The sequence below is a fragment of the Mauremys mutica genome, chromosome 3, assembly GCF_020497125.1.
Source record: "Mauremys mutica isolate MM-2020 ecotype Southern chromosome 3, ASM2049712v1, whole genome shotgun sequence".
NCBI lineage: Eukaryota > Metazoa > Chordata > Testudines > Geoemydidae > Mauremys > Mauremys mutica.
The window spans coordinates 208,000,003-208,016,461 of NC_059074.1; the positions used below are offsets into that span (position 1 = coordinate 208,000,003).

Here is a 16,459-nt window from a genome sequence, read left to right on the forward strand (position 1 = left end):
AGCTGTCATGGGATAAGAGGGAAGGTTCCTCTCATGGATCAGTAACTGGTTAAAAGAAAGGAAACAAAGGGAAGGAAAAAATTATTAGTTTTCAGACTGGAGAAAGGTAAATAGCAAGGTGCCCAAGGGATCTGTATGGGGACCAGTGCTGTTCAACATATTCATAAATAATCTGGAAAAAGGGGTAACCAGTGAGATGGCAAAATTTGCAGATGATACAAAATTACTCAAGATAGTTAAATCCAAAGCAGACTGAAGAGTTACAAAGGGATCTCACACCACTAAATGATGGGGCAACAAAATGGCAAATGAAATTCAATGCTGATAAATGCAAAATAATGCACATTGGAAAACAATCCTAACTACACATACAAAACAATGGGGTCTAAATTAGCTGTTACCACTCAAGAAAGATCTTGAAGTTATCATGGATAGTTCTCTGAAAACACCTGGTAAATATGTACTGGCAGTCAAAAAAGCCAACAATGTTAGAAACCATTAGGTGAGGGACAAATAAGACAGAAAATATCATAATGCCACTATAAAAATCCATGGTACGCCCACACCTGGAATATTGCCTGCAGTTCTGGTCACCCAGTCTCAAAGAAGATATTAGAACTGCAAAAGGTACAAAGGCAACGAAAGTGATTAGGGGTATTGAGCAGCTTCTATATGAAGAGAGATTAAAAAGACTCAAGTATCAGAGGGGTAGCCGTGTTAGTCTGGTTCTGTAGAAGCAGCAAAGAATCCTGTGGCACCTTATAGACTAACAGACGTTTTGCAGCATGAGCTTTCGTGGGTGAATACCCACTTCGTCGGATGCAAGAAGAAGTGGGTATTCACCCACGAAAGCTCATGCTGCAAAATGTCTGTTAGTCTATAAGGTGCCACAGGATTCTTTGCTGCTTCATTAAAAAGACTGGAACTGTACAGCTTGAAAGAGAGACGACTAAGGGGGGGGGTATGACAGAGGTCTATAAAATCATGAATAATTTGGAGAAAGTGACAGGAAAGTGTTATTTACTCCTTCACATAACACATGAACCAGTGGTCACCCAACTAAATTAATAGGCAGCAGGTCTAAAATCAAACAAAAGGAAGTATTCCTGCACACGATGTACAGTCGACCCATGGAACTCCTTGCCAGGAAAGCTCCAGCTCATGTTGGAAAGCCAAAAGTATAACTGGGTTCAAAAAACAATTTGCTAAGTTCATGGAGGACAGCCACTGATGGGCCTTATTAGCCAAGGTTGTCAGGGAAGCAACCCCGTGCTCTGGGTGTCCCTAAGGCCCTGACTGCCAGAAGCAGGGACTGGACGACAGGGGATGGATCACACAATAATTCTGTTCATTCCCTGTGAAGCACCTGGCACTGGCCACCGTCAGAAGACGGGATACTGGGCTAGCTGGACCATTGGTCTGCCCCAGCACGGCCGTTCTTATGTTCTTAGGAGAACGAAGAGCTTCCAGTCAGAGCTTTGTCAAGTTCTGAGCACTAAAACCAGATTCCCAGGCTGCTGTGAGCCAGTCAGCAATTCCGGTGCTAATTAGTTAAACAAAAGCTGCATTTTGTGCATGCTGCCTCCAAATCGCACGTTATTTCCAGTCCAATAGCAGTGCCCAATCACAGCTCCTTACACATGAAGAGTAAAGCTGGAGCGCTGAATGCCATTCCAGCAGACATGCAATGTTACTCCCCTCCGACACGTTTAGCTTTATGCAAACACCAAGCTCTGTAGCAGAAACAGACCAGGACTACTGTATATTAATGTATTTCCGCTTCAAGGAACAGACGAGAAGGGAGTGCCACAGAGTGCATATTGCCCAAAGGCAGTATTTAAAGGAGCTGATTATCTTGCAACAAAAACCCAGAGCTGTTTGAGGGGGTAACGAAACACTTGGGCACACAAGTGCCCGCACAGGAGCCTTGGGAAGCAGGCCTGAATGGCTCACCCACCAGAGGGAAAGAAGGGTGCCTGGGCTCATACACCTGCAGGGAGGGAAGAGGCAGCTGAGCGTAAGAAGCGTTCCGCGCTCCTATTCGTTAGGAAGCTCCTTTATCCAGGACCTGCCCAGAGAGGCACTTACCAGTCAGGTGATTGGTACAGTTTAGCTCTCGCTATGGCAAGGGAGCCCCACGGGGGGGGGAGGGGGGGGAAGAGAACGGAACAGGAAAGGGAGGCTCCATTGGTCTGAAGAAGAGCAGCAGCAAGAGAAGAGATGCCCAGCCAAAGGGGAGAGGGGAACACGGAGGGGGAACTGAGGACGTAAAACCTGCTTTCGATTCTTAACACTGGAGATCTCACAGCACTGTGAATTGCAGAGGCTTTTTATAACGCGTTTTTGAGCGTCTCGGTTTCGCTGCATTTCTCTGGGCAGCCTCCCCCAGCTCCATCAGACACACAAACACACACAAACCCAAAGCAACAGGAGGCCAGGAGAACTGGAGCACATAGGCGAAAGGCCAAGCTCACTCACCAAGTCCCTGCCGGAGTGCTCATCTGCAGCGATGGCTACAAAAAAGTAATTTTACTACTTGTAACTTGGGTCTTATTTTTATATTTGAAACCCCCCCCCCCTTGCCTTGACCTGAATGACTGTCATGCTGGGACCCTTGTCCTTACTCCTCACACATCCTCCTTAGGGTTTGCCACAGTTCAGACTCGGAGCCCCACAGAAAAGGTACCCTCGTCTAAGTCTCTGAATCACCTAACGGTACGTCTACACTGCAGGAAAAACCCTGAGGCAGACAGTCTCGGAGCCCGGATCAACTCACTTGGGCTCATGCTAAGGGGCTAAAAATTGCAGGGTAGATGTTTGGGCTGGGGCTGGAGCCTGGGCTCTGACATCCGGTGGAAGGGGGCGGGGGGCACAGAGCCCGGGCTCCAGCCCAAGTGGGAACATCTGCACTGCAACTTTTAGCCCCATAGAGCAAGCCTGAGACAGCTGACCTGGGCTCTGAGACTCGCTGTCACAAGGTGGCTTTTTGGCTTTGTTTGCCCTGTAGACACACACTTTTGGCTGTTGAAATAACACAGGGTAGAACGTAAGTTTCAGTAGGGTTGTGTTTTTGTTTTTTACCCAAAATGTTTATCTGCGGTGGGTTTTCCCCGAATAGCTTCACCGGAGAAGCACATTTAAATAAGGAGGGATTCACGGATCTGAGAGTCACACGGCGTGTCCAGGGGCTAGAGAATCTGAGCTTTTATTTCAAAGGGTCAGCTTCTATGCCTCCCGGATGTAAGGAAAGCCTTCAAAACGCGAGATCGAAGTGCCGCACATCAGCGTTGATTTCCCAGAGCTACGGACAGGCTGAAATACTGGCTCTCAGAGGGGCAACAATCTCTCCATCCCCATCACCACAGTGTCTGCACATCTCAACCTTTAATGCATTTACCCTCCACAACCTCTGAGGCCGGTGCCATTGTCCCCATCTCTCAAACAGGGACCAAGGCACAGAGATTTGTCCAAGATCACACAGGCAACCAGTCCTGGAGCAGGAAACCGAACTCGGGTCTCCCCGCACCCTGGCCAGCACCCCATCCTTCTTCTCTAAGGCAAGAACTCCCTCCACCCCATTCATCTCACTAAGGTGAGACCTCTAAAGCACTGAGCATCCGAGCAGATGAAAACAGGAAGGGAGCGGGGAGGAAAACAAACAGGGATAGAAGTTGGGAGGGGCCGTGAGGAAGAAAATCCAAAGATGCAGAGTGCAGGAAAGGGGAGACAAAGGGCAGACGAACAGTGATGCTGGCAAGAATGTCTAACTTGGCAGCGCTTCGTAGGAAGCAATCAGCTGCTGAATAAATCATGGTAACTAAAATGCAGTCAATATGAAAGGACCAGATTCTATCCTTGAGGTTTGGGCAAACTTCCCACTGACATCACAGTGGGGGATCTGTGATGGACTGAGGGTCAGACAGAGGCCTAAGTGTATACCCCAGTCCGTGGGATTACAGAGGTGCTGGTCCCAACTCCATACTCAAGGTTGTGTTACTTAGAGTTCAATTTACCAGCAACTTTCAATGAGATTGTCATTGAAAAGTTTTTTAATGGCACAAGCCAAATCACACAAAATAAACTGAGCATTATTTGAAGTTTTCATGATGGTTTGATGAGACCTACAATATCACTTATACATCAAAAGCATCTACAGAGCATTTTGCAACTTTTTAGACATAGCGGCAAAGCAAACCCGCAGAATCGGACGACAAGCAGCACAAACACCATCAAACCAGGCGTTCAAATCTCACCTCTTCTGTTTAAATTCCCAAGCAATTGACTATGGTCACCCCAGAAATGCCACTGAACACCACTTTAAAAAGAAGCTAGCAGCGAGCTTATGCAAGATCACTTCAGGCCCATAACCCAGGTTTCTAACATAGAATCATACAAAGGCAGGGCTGGAAGAGATCTCAAGACATCATCTAAACAAGACCCTGTGCGCTGAGGCAGGACCAAGTAAACCTAGACCACACTTGACAGGTGTTTGGTCCAACCTGTTCTTAAACACCTCCAATGATGGAAATTCCACGGTCTCTGTGGTAACCTGTTCCAGTGCCTAACCATCCTTAGAGTTAGAAAGCTCTTCCTAACACAACAAATTCCAGTCATATCCACTGCACCAAATGTCTTCCAGAGTGACTAAACCCGTTTGGATTATCCCATCCCTAGCTACTATTACCCACAGCCCTCTCATCACCAGGGACAGGGTTCAGGATTCATGATCACCATTGTTCCACTGCTGACTAATACATAGCGTGTTACACACATGGGTTGTGGGTGTTAAGGCAATACCCATGTGGTGAGCCCCTCTGTCACCAATCCACAGAGGATGAGAGTCTGACAGTTCTTAACTTGAGAGCCTGGCTTTTCAGCAGAAGCTGTAAAGATTCATAAAACCTTAACAGTGACCTCCGCAGCATTAAGGCAGAACAACTTTCCAAATGCACATGATACGTGACAGTCAGACGTGCCGATCTGTTAATGCCTTGCTGGACAGGACACGTTTGATGAAGCTGGGCACATATTGCTTTTGGGTATCTTTGGGAGATGGAAATGAAAGGCTTCCGGAGCACTGGAGTGTGTTATTGACAGCGCTGTAAGTGATGTGCATTCCTTGCCACCTCCACAAGTCTTCCCCAGGCTGTTAAGGGCTTGGGGAGATGGACCTGAACCCCCTCAACCTGTACTGCCACTAAGTAGTTTTTAATTGCTAATCAAAAATAGAATCTGACACTCTCCACACACTCAGCTAAGACTCATCCGAGCCTGCTGAAGCCCCTCCCCTTCGTGACATCACAAGTACTCCCTCCCCAGCCTAAGCAAGGCGCCAAGTCGGGGGCTGGTACTGGGCTAATTTCAAGGACGGAGAGCTAGGCCTTGTCTATGCAAGGGATGCGCCCCCATGACAGCCACCAGCAGAGCTGCCCCAGTTCACTCCTCTGGTATGGCCAGATAAAGTCACAATCTGCACCACAGGCGCTCACCCTTGCTTGAAATCAGAGTAAACTCCTTCACGACGCGTTAAGGCCTTGCCATGGGAACCACCTGGTGAAATTCTACAGCCTATATTTCACACGAGGTCAGACTAGATGGTCCCCACAGTCCCTTCTGGCCTTAAAGATGGATGAAAACAAGTAAATTACATGCAAAAAAAAAAACCCTATGGTAATATAATGCTAAACATGCAAGTAAGTCACAAACAAGCCAGTAAAGGCACGAGTTAAGAGTCCCAGCAGGAACACTAACTTGGTTCCACTACAAAGCTGCAATTTCTATTACTTTGTTTCTTGTTAACTATATAAATACATTCGTATTTATGCTATGGAGCACAACACACCGTATGTCTTATGGGATCAAGGTAATGCAGCTGTTGCCTTAACTGCCATATTTCCTGTGTGATTTTACTGTATTATCTTATCACTGCATGAATACTATTTTTGCATTATAAATGTGTGCCTTGCATTTCCCTAATCAATCAAACTCTCCAGCAACATGAAGACTTTGCTTTCTGAGGCCCCATGTATGAAGTAATTTTTATTCATGAAGCACATACAGAGGTCTCTGCAAAGCATAAAGCTTGGGGACAGCACAAGTAGGATTGTATTAATCAGTGTTTTAGGCACCTGCCTACCACGCATCCTTAGTAATTCCTTTCAATTCCTTCTGCTAAACTTGATAAATCAATACAAATTTGAGCCATGAAGTGCCAGCTTCAGAGGGAGCGCTTCAGTGTGTAACCTTTGCAGACAGTTTAATGTCACCCTTTTTACTACACGTACAGTGCCCACAAGTGTGATGGGTGCTTTACTGATCAAATAAAGACACAGCCCCTACCTTGCCAGACAACAAAGGGATCACCACACAAAGAATGCAATTTGCACTAACAAGCAAGCAATATACTCAAGCCTCAACCCAGTGCAAGTTCCTGCAGGGAGAATGGCTGCTTTTACAACTTAACAGCTCATTTATTTCAAAAGCCCCTGGTATTCCACCCACAATGCTCATGTTGCTGCACTGTGAGGTAACTATCATACCAGCTGAATCTTCACTGCACTCTTTTTGTAGCAGTTATCCTGTTGCATGCGTGGCTTCTTGCCACTCTTTCCTGTTTGAAGAAGGAGCCTAGTACTTAAATATTTCAGATACTTAATACAGCCCCACACTGCATTAGCTACTTACTGGAAGAATGTAAATAACAGCTCTTAAAGTAACATTTAAAACCAGCAACAGGAGGTGGTTACCAAACTTTTCCGATTAAGCATTTAGAAGCACTGGCGGTTGCTGGAGTCCTGACATTTCCAAGGGCTCCAGTTGCTGGTCTCTCCACTCACATCTGGTTTCTCCCATTGTTACAGAATGGACTGTTCATCAGATCTTAATTACCAATTAATTAGGGGGAAAAAGGCACTGTCAGATCAGAGCAGGGCCCATCTGCCCTGTCTCCAACAGCAGTCTTGACCTGGTGTTTTAGCTAGAGGAAGGTACAAGAACACTCTCCAACTGGGTAACTGTGGAATAACCTGTCCACAGAGGAAGTTTCTTCTTACTCCTATCAGTTAGAACCTACATTATGCTATGAAGCAGGAGGGATTATATATTAGTTACTTAATATAACGAGATATTGTCCTCCATATGAACATAATCCTCTTTTGAAACCTAAACTTGTTACTTCAAGTTTTAAGTTTTTAAAAAAACATAAGAAGTTTCATACAAAAAATGTTAACATGTTAAGTCTGCAGAATCAAAAGCTGGAAAAGGCCAGAATTAAGGTTGCCGCTGTATACTGCCTTGTGCGTATGTATTATGATACAGCCTTCAACTGCATGCTGACATGTCGAATGCCTCATTCCATACACTGGATGGATGGTGCTGATTTAATTGGCCCCAGACCTTATTTGATAAGAACAGATTTTTTCAAAGTCCGATGATACATAGAGTACATTGTTAGTAATAACCCAAATGTAGGTGACTAGATTTAACCATACGGTTTAGATATCAGAATCTGAATACTCAGTTACATCCCCTCATGAAAAGTTGTACAAAGTGGGGGTGGAAAGCAAAATACACCAATGAGTGGAGATTGTCCCTCAGTAATTGAGAATTAGGTAGGTCGTCCATTTAGAAAATACAATCCATGAGGGAAGTGTTTCAGTTACTTTCTTGACTGCACTTCTCATTACACACTATTCAAACCCTGCTCTGAATACAGCTTAGGCTGTGGCTACACTTAGCGCTTCAAAGCGCTGACGCGTCAGCACTTTGAAGCACTAAGTGTAGTCAAAGCGCTGGGAGAGAGCTCTCCCAGCGCTGTCCGTACTCCACCTCCCTGTGGGGAATAACGTACAGCGCTGGGGCTTTGACCACACTGGCGCTTTGCAGCGCCGCAATTTGCAGCGCTGGAGAGGGTGTGTTTTCACACCCTGCTGCAGCGCTGCAAATCTGCAAGTGTAGCCAAGTCCTTAGTTTCCTCAAGGGCTTTTCTATGGTGCTCATCACTACAGCGTCTGAGTGCTTCACAAACAATCTTCACAACACCCCTGTGAGAGGAGATATAATTATCCCCATTATACAGGTGGGGGACTGAGGCACAGAGAGATTAAGGTCTTAAGTATCCACTAACATGGGTGTGCAATTTGACACACCTAGGCACTGATTTGTCACAGTAGCATTGTGTAGCACTTTCTTTGTTCAGAACACAGCTCCCATTGCTTTCAGTTGGAAGTGTGAGCATTCAGCACTTCTGCAGATCAGACCCCAGGTGGCTCAAGATGGATACTCAGAAAATGAGGAACACTGAGTGGCCATCTGTGAAAGTTTTCATTTGTGACTTGCCCGGTATCATATAGAAACTCTGTGGCAGAGGCAGGGATAGAACCCAGGGCAGCATTCAACTTGTCTTTAGCATGAGGCGATCCTTTTTCTTCCTGCAGTTCCCTGATTCATTCACCACACACCTTTCCAATTCTGCAACACATGAAGCAGAGCTCCTAACAGGCAAGTTTCATTCACTACACAATGCACAACCCTCATTCAGTCCCTGAGCAATCTGTCCTGTGGAAAAAAACAGGATGTGATCATGTAATTAAAGATGGACTCATGATGCATATGCACAAAGGGGCCAATTTAAGACTCTCGGGGAACCTCAATTTTGGCATTTCCTAGCTTTTCCATGTTCACTTTGCAACTTTCATGTTCTCTTAACGCTGGTGTTTTTATGCAATTTGTGTATTTATTACACACTGATCCTAGTACAGGCTTTTGGAGCAACCACACTGGTAACCTTTTACTACAGTGAAAGTTGGCCATTTATTCCTCTGATTTCTCATCGCAGCTTTCTAATAGGACAGAACTTTGCCTCTCACCCTGGGACTACTTAATTTCCTTAATGGACTCTTGTGATGAACTCTGCCAAAGCCGCACTGGAAAGTACAAATAAAATTATATCACTGGTATTGGAAACATATCCCTCCAAAAATATATTCATTCTCTCTAATGCACATTTCACAGTGTGTTAAAATAAATAATTTGACAACTTAACTCACACATTAGAAAGCTGTAGATATTAAAAAAACAAATGCTGTCTGAGTCATCCAAATAACCTAAGCACTGAAGAGTCTGGAAATACTCTGCCAGGAACCCCACATGCTTTATAAAGTTAAGTATTTCCAGATTCATGCTTAGATTCCCCCCCCCTCCCCCCGCCATAACAGCCTTCTAATTTCCTCACTTTCAAAACTATGGTTGTGGTTATAACTAAGCGTCACAAGCAAAAAGCTTAGCCAGTGTGGAATTAAATTTGCTGGCAGTCAAGACAGCCCTGTGCTCCTCAAGCCCTTCTAGAATATTAGAGCTTCCTTCCCAAAACTTAAAGTCTGGAAAACCACGAAATGCTGAGTTAAGGTCCCCTTGCAAGGAAAAGCAAACCAAAATTGTTAGAAAAGGCACACTTCCTACATATCACTATCACACCACCTTACTGCTGCCCTTGGGGAAATGGCAACAGGACCTGGGAATATCCAGTACCTTACCCTCCCATTCTCTCTGCAGTGCCCACCTCCGTCCAACACCGCACTCCTCTTCACACAGCCAACAGGCACAGCACCTCTGACCCAGGGAGTACTTGCTGCTGGTTTGTGGAGATCACACTTTATACAGCAGCTAAAGGAGGGTAAGAGGCTGTCACCTCTCTTATGGACATGCCAGGGTAGGGATCCAGGAGGGGAGAGTTACCTGACCATAATACACATTTCAAATCCTAAAAACATGCCAGCTAAACCCAACTCCCTTTACTCTCACTTCAGGTCTGGCTAGTTTAGAACGAAGTTCCAAACTGCAAGATCTAAAAGATTTGTATTAAAGCTGATACAGCTTGAAGTGATTGTGTACAGGGCACGCAGCCATCCTGCATCAAGCAGTGACACTGGGTGAAGTGGATACAAAGCAAGTCTTTCTCACAAGCGGCCACCCGGCTTCCTTTCAGCTCTTCGGGAGCATTGCATGCCCGTGGGCTCTCACGGCTTTGCAGTCCCCGCGCTCAGCGGAAGGGCTCCCCGGGCCGGGGCGGAGGGAAAGGAGCGGGCAGGCAGGAGTACACCTTCTGGAAAGCTGGCCCTGAACAGGGCTGGTGGAAACCAGCTGCACATGAGCTCCCAGAGCAATGCGGTGGCCAAGGGGGCTCAGGTGATCCTGGCACCTACGAACTAGCAGGGAACAAAGACGGGCCCAGGGAGAGGTTCTCTCGGTACAGGAGGGAGGTAGGGAGGGAGGGAACACCCCGGCTGGGGCAGCGCCCGGGTCTGGTGTCCGCACTGCCACAGGAGGCTGGACATGTGAAGAGCCCCGAGAACGAGTCGCAGCCCCCGGGACACCCCCCGCCACGAGACGCGCACAGCGCAGCGGCACCTGCGGGCGCCGCACGGGGGGGCCCCAGGCGAGGCGCGGCGGGACAATGGAAAGTTCTTCACTCCAACAGGCGAGCTCCTGGCCAGCGCCCGGGGAACAATACCGGCACCCGGCCAGGGGAGCAGCCCCTCGGGCCGGGCTCGGGGCAGACGCGCTCCTGCTCCCCCCGAGTCCCGGGGCGGGCGGGCGGGTCCCGGGCCGGCCCCAATCTCCGAGCCCGGGGGGCTGCGGAAGAACCGGCCGCCCCTGCACGTCCAGACCCGGCCAAGGGGGCTGCGCTCCCCCGGCGCCCCCCGCCCGGCAGCGCCTGCTCCCGCCCGGGCCCCGGGCCCCGCCCCGCACTCACCGAGCAGCAGCAGCAGGAGCCAGACCCCCCGCGCCGCCTCCATCGCAGCCCGCCGGGTCCGCGCCGCCGCCGCGCTCACTCCATGCCGCCGCCGCGCCCCGCCCCGCCCGCCAGCTCCGCTCCGCCCCGCCCCACACAGGTGGGGCTTCCGGCGGGGGGGGGTCCGCACCGGAAACCGCCCTGATCAGCGCCACGACCTCTGACCCCGGGGAGGCGCCGCGACCCCCTCTGGAACGCGGACCCCCTCCCCCACCGGGCCGTCACCTAGCAACTGCTCTCCGGCCCCGCCCCTTAGCGACAGCCCTCGTCCCTCCCCTACCAACTGACCCCACCCCCAACCCTGTCCCTTGGCTACTGGACCCCGGCCCGGCTCCTCCCCTAGCAACTGATCCCGCCCCCCAACCCCACCCCATAGCTACAGACTCCAGCCGGCCCCGCCCCTAGCATCTGACCCCCCCGCCCCCAAAGCAACTGACCCTCCCCTAGCAACTGACCCCGCCCCATAGTCACTGACGGTCACCCTGGCTCCTCCCCTAGCAACTGACTCCCCTGGTCCATCCTCTGGCCGTTCCCCTTAGCAACACATTTCCCTCCTCCCTTCCCTAGCAACTAACCCCCACCCCCAATCCTGTCCCTTACCTATTGACCCCCTCCCCAGACCCACTCCTAGCAACTGACCGCCCCCAAGCTCCACCCCTTAGCAACTGACCCAGGGGGGTCCTGCCCTGCCCTTAGTAACTCACCCCTGCTCCCACGGGGCCCTGCCCCCAGTGACTCACCCCACCCCAGCTCCTCCCCTTAGCAACTGACCCCCCATGGGCCCCACCCTAAGCGACAGACACCCCCCACTTACCCTGGCCTGGCTGGATACACCAACAGCCCCCGCCCCCGGCATGCAGTACGCTGCCACCACCCCTTCCCCACATGCCCACTGCCAGGTCAGGGCAACAGCACCCACTTGCTCCCTGGAGGGCACCTACTCTGGGCTCCTGGCTCCCAGCCATCACCTCCCTGGGGCAGAGGCCTGCATCTCGTGCCCTCCTGGACAGGGTCTGAGCAGGCTGCACAGATCTTCTGATACCCCAGTAAGGCAGACGGCCTAAGCAGGCCAGGGTCTGCACTCCGCTGTCTCCTCCGAGGCTGGGAACAGCATCGTTACCGACAGGTGAGTTATAACACAGCTCTTTCGACGCAAGCACACGTATCCGAACGGTGAAAGCATTACAGGGAAAACCTATTAAAACAATCAGAGAACCGACGCCTACGGTGGAACACTTACCAGACGTCCCCCCTGCTCCACCAGGGGCTCGCGTAGGAGTCAGTCCTTCAAACCCCACAGGGGTTCTCCCAATGATTGCACGTCCATAACCACCTTAGCTCAGACTAAGTCTAAAACCCCTGGCCCCAGCACTAGCACCTGCTGTACTTTCCACCAAGAGAGGCGGGTGTGCTGCAGCAGCTCAGAAGGCTGCCGGGGGGAGAGAGAAAGGCGAGAGGGCGGCTGGAGCTGGGGGGAGGCTCAGGAGCTCCCCAAAGGGGAAGCTGGATGGCAGTTACAGAAGGTAGTGCTGGCTACAAAGGGGTTTGGCCAGAGGAAGCTGGTCTGTGAAGGGCTGTGGGCATGCACGGAGCACAAAGCGTATCACCAGGGAGGTTGACCATTGGGGCACTGACAGAGGAAATACAGTTTGGGCGCCTGGGGAACCGGTGTGGCCCTTCGGGTGAGGAGCTGTTGCTTGCGGGCAGACCTGCTGGACAGAGGTGCAGGCCAGAGAGAGACGAAGGCGGGACAGCAGGCATAAGACTGGACTTTGCAGCCAGGGAGAGCAGGAGCTGATTCCTTCTTGGGGTGGCCCAACGCCTTGTTGACAGGTTTCATTTATTGTGATAGACAAGGTGGGGGAGGGAATATCTTTTACTGGACCAGCTACTGGTGGTGAGAGGGACATGCTTTGCGGCCACACACAGCTTTACTTCAGGGCTGGGAAAGGTGCTCAGAGTGTCACAGTTACACTGGTGTCATGGTCATTTATGGTTGATTATTTTCCTAAGCAAATAGTTGATGTTACTTCGTATTGTTTCTGTGTTTGCCAGATTTCTGGGGTGTCCTTTATAAAGTGTAACAATTTAAGGTTATCGCCAGTGTCTGTAGCTCACCTCGGCCTCTCATACAGTAGGCGGAGCCTAGCCAAGGCCTGGGTCACTGCACACTACACCCCTGAATAGGTTACTCTTTCCTGTCTACAGCTTGGGCCCTTGATCTTTACAGGGTGGGAACAGGTGATGACTAGATGATGGTCCCTGCTCCAGGGCATAGCTTCCAAAGGCTTGGGGTTTGCATAACAAGGGAGTTGGGGGGTGAATTTCTATTCACCTCCTCCTAGAGATTTCCCAGTGAGCAAAAGCCCACGCTTTACCTGAGCACCCACCCTGGAACAGCTCTGTCATTGCCCACTTCCGCCACACCATTCCTGACTGTTCTCCCCCAACCTACGCAGCCACCCAGCAAAAGTGCAAAGGCATTCCACCTAGGAACACAAACCTCACTGTGGCCCCTGCATCAGCTCCTACCCCACTGGCCCTCACTGCCTCGTGCCCACCATTCCCCCCTCAGTGCAATAGCTGATAGTACCCTTTCCTCCCCACAGTCTGCTCTGGGCCCTCTCGGGCACCCTTTCGTGCTGGCTGGCATGTCAGAGATCACTGCAAACATAAGAGAGTAAACACAAAGTTTAGTTGTCTCCTATAAATTCCAAGGAAGTATCAGAGTACGGCCCATGCACCACACTCCTCTCCCCCGGCCCCGTCTGTGGAGCAGGGCAGCGTTTTTAAAGTGATGGTCTGTTTCATTGGTGGCTATAGCACCCGTTGTCTTCCCCAAACTGCTGTTAGTCTTTCTGTGACAGTCAGAGATGCAGTATTGACAACCCCAAATGTTCAAAAATCATGACTCAGGCTCACCACAAATCACGAGATTGGCTTTACAATCATGAGATTATGTAAAAATACAAGATTGGATGTTGTTTTTATTTGCCTTCTGCTTGTTGAGCCTTTAGGTGCACCGGGGTCACATTTTGCAGCTTCCTCCACAGCCACAGGGGCTAGAAATTTACTTTTTCTTTAAAAATGAAGGTTGAAATCATCACATCTCCACTTGACTCCAGGAGCTGGGGCTTTAAAACAAGAATTATTATGAGACTCATGACAGAATCACGAGAGTTGCCAATACTGGCAGCTGCCGTGATCACTTCTGTGAGTCCCAGCACTAGAAGTTGGAGTCTGCACCATCAGTCTTTCTAAGGCGAGGAGCAGTCCAATACACTGCTCTAGAGGATAAGAACCAAAGTGCTAGGCACTCCGCCTGGATACCAGACCTCGAGCTCAGTAGGAGCAACTCAGGGATGTAGGTTTCAAGTAGATTTTCCACGTTGGAGCAAAAAACATTGTAAGAAATTTAAAATGTAAACAACAAAAAGTCATTTGAGGGGATTTGTATCTCAGGAACGTTTTGACCCAACGCTGCCAAGTTTTCACCACAAACGCTTCCCTGGTCCTTGAACTGGCATGCCAGATTTCAAGCAGATCTGACTGAGCACGTAGAGAAGTTTGAAAATTGGGCTTTGAAGAGAAATGGTGTTGCAATCTTCATGATGGAGCAGCTAGATCTCCGCTCTACAGCTGGGTTTTATACCACACCTATCAATAGCATAGTATGCCAGAGGCTTCTTACCAGGGTGCAGAGCTAACTACCCAGACAGAGTGAGTACCCAAGCTACCTCAGGTCTGCTTACAAATTTGGGAGCTTAAACAAGGCCTAGAAAATAGAACTGGGAAAGATGCCTGAGGCCACCCCCCAGGGCCCAGCGCAGGAGGGTTCCTGAGCAGGAGGGTTCCTTTGCTGGATTGGTAGCATGGGAGCTTTACTCTTGCCAAAGCCTGGTAGTCTCATGCCATTGTGCTCATTTCCCTGTTCTTAACTTCATAGCACACGGCACTGTCCTGTTCTCCTTTACTTACTGTGCTTTATGGAGCAACACGGAGCCAGTCGGAAGTGAAGGCTGCATCCGCATTTCTGCATCAGGACAAATCTTCAAACGGCCCAAAAATCCACAGGCAGAGTCAGATCTGTCTGAAAATTGATATACCAGTTCGGGCCTGGGGTAGAGTCCGTGGGGGAAATTTGGGGCCACTGGATCAAGGGGTTCTTGAGATGCAGCATTCCAAAACCAACATTTGAAAATATTAGCCTTAGAATGCTTCTTTGCACGAAGATGGAGAAAGCAATGGGTAAGATCCCTGTAAAAGGGATGTTGCTGGGATGCCACTGCTGAGATTTAGTGCGACACTGGATAACTCAAAAGGGATGGAGCTTGTCCTTTTTTTGGTTTGCTGGACTGCTGCAAGCAGGCAGAAAGAGGGGGAGAGAGAGAGCCCCTCCCTCACAAGGTAGCTGAGGGGAAGGTGCACTGGGCTGGAAGCCAGAGATATATGAGTGCAAGTCTCAGCTTCCACAGGCTGCTGCTAACATGTCTGTACCCTTCACTTCTATTAGTAACCATGTCCACATATCCCTCCCTCAGGGCAAGGCAACGATCTGCCTTCCCACTCTGCAGAGAAGGAAACAGAGCTGCACAGCAGCCATCACATCAGTGCCAAATACAGAGGCAATAGATCCTCTCTGCTCCCCCTCAAAATTCCCGTTTACGCATCCCTGGATCACATTAGCCCTTCTGGCCACAGTGTCACGTTGGGAGCTCATGTTCAGCTGATTATCCATCACAGCCCCCACTTCTGTTTCCATCACTTCTTCCCAGGATAGAGGCCCCCATCCTGTAAGTGTGGCCAAGTCTTTGTTCCCAGATGTACACATTTTCCATCAGCTGTATTCAGACACAGATTGTTCACTTGCACCAAGCTTACCAAGTGATCCAGTTCATTCTGAATCAGTGACCTGTCCTCTTCATTATTTACCATTCCCCCAAGTTTTGGGCCGTCTGCAAACTGCCTCTGTGATGATTTTCTTTTCTTCCAGGTCCTTGATATATTGTTAAATACCATAAGGCCAGGAACCGATCCCTGCAGGACCCCACTAGAAACAGACCCGTTCAGTGATGAGTCCCCGTTTGCAGTTACATTTTGCAATCTACCAGTTAGCCAGTTTCAATCCATGTAATGTCTTCTCTGTTCATTTTACATCTTTCTAGTTGTTTTAATCAAAATGTCGTGTGGCACCAAGTCAAAGGCCTTCCAGAAGTCTAACTAGCTTACAACCAAACTTGTGATCTCATCTTTATCAACCAAACTTGTGATCTCATCTTTATCAACCAAACTTGTGATCTCATCAAAAAAGATCTCCAGTTAGGCTGACAGGATCTACTTTCCATGAACCCGATTGGCATGAATTATTTTACACTCCTTTAATTCTTTATTAATTCTTTATTATCAGCTGCTCCATTATCTTGCCCAGGATCAATGTCATCCCATTTACCCATTTTAAATATTGCCACGATGTTAGCTTTCTTCCAGTGTTCTGAATCTTCCTTCATGTTCCAAACCAACAGTAACAGTCTAGCAAGCTCCTCAGCCAATTCCTTTAAAACTCTTCGATGCAAGTTGTCTGGACCTGCTGATTTAAAAACGTCTAATTTTATAGCTGCTGTTTAACATCCTCCTGGGATACTAGTGGAACAGAAAGAGCATTATCAT

The 16,459-nt window shown here is 49.2% G+C and overlaps 1 protein-coding gene across 1 annotated transcript in view; it reads right to left on the reverse strand.

Annotated features, from left to right (window-relative positions):
* The window catches only part of PTK7 (protein tyrosine kinase 7 (inactive)), a 103,301-nt gene extending 92,484 nt beyond the window's left edge, over positions 1 to 10,817 (reverse strand). The window contains exon 1 of the mRNA XM_045009560.1: positions 10,754 to 10,817. Coding sequence (XP_044865495.1) covers positions 10,754 to 10,796 — 43 coding nt within the window. The 5' untranslated portion in view covers positions 10,797 to 10,817. The remainder of the gene's footprint in view (positions 1 to 10,753) is intronic.
* Between the last annotated feature and the right edge of the window lie 5,642 nt (positions 10,818 to 16,459).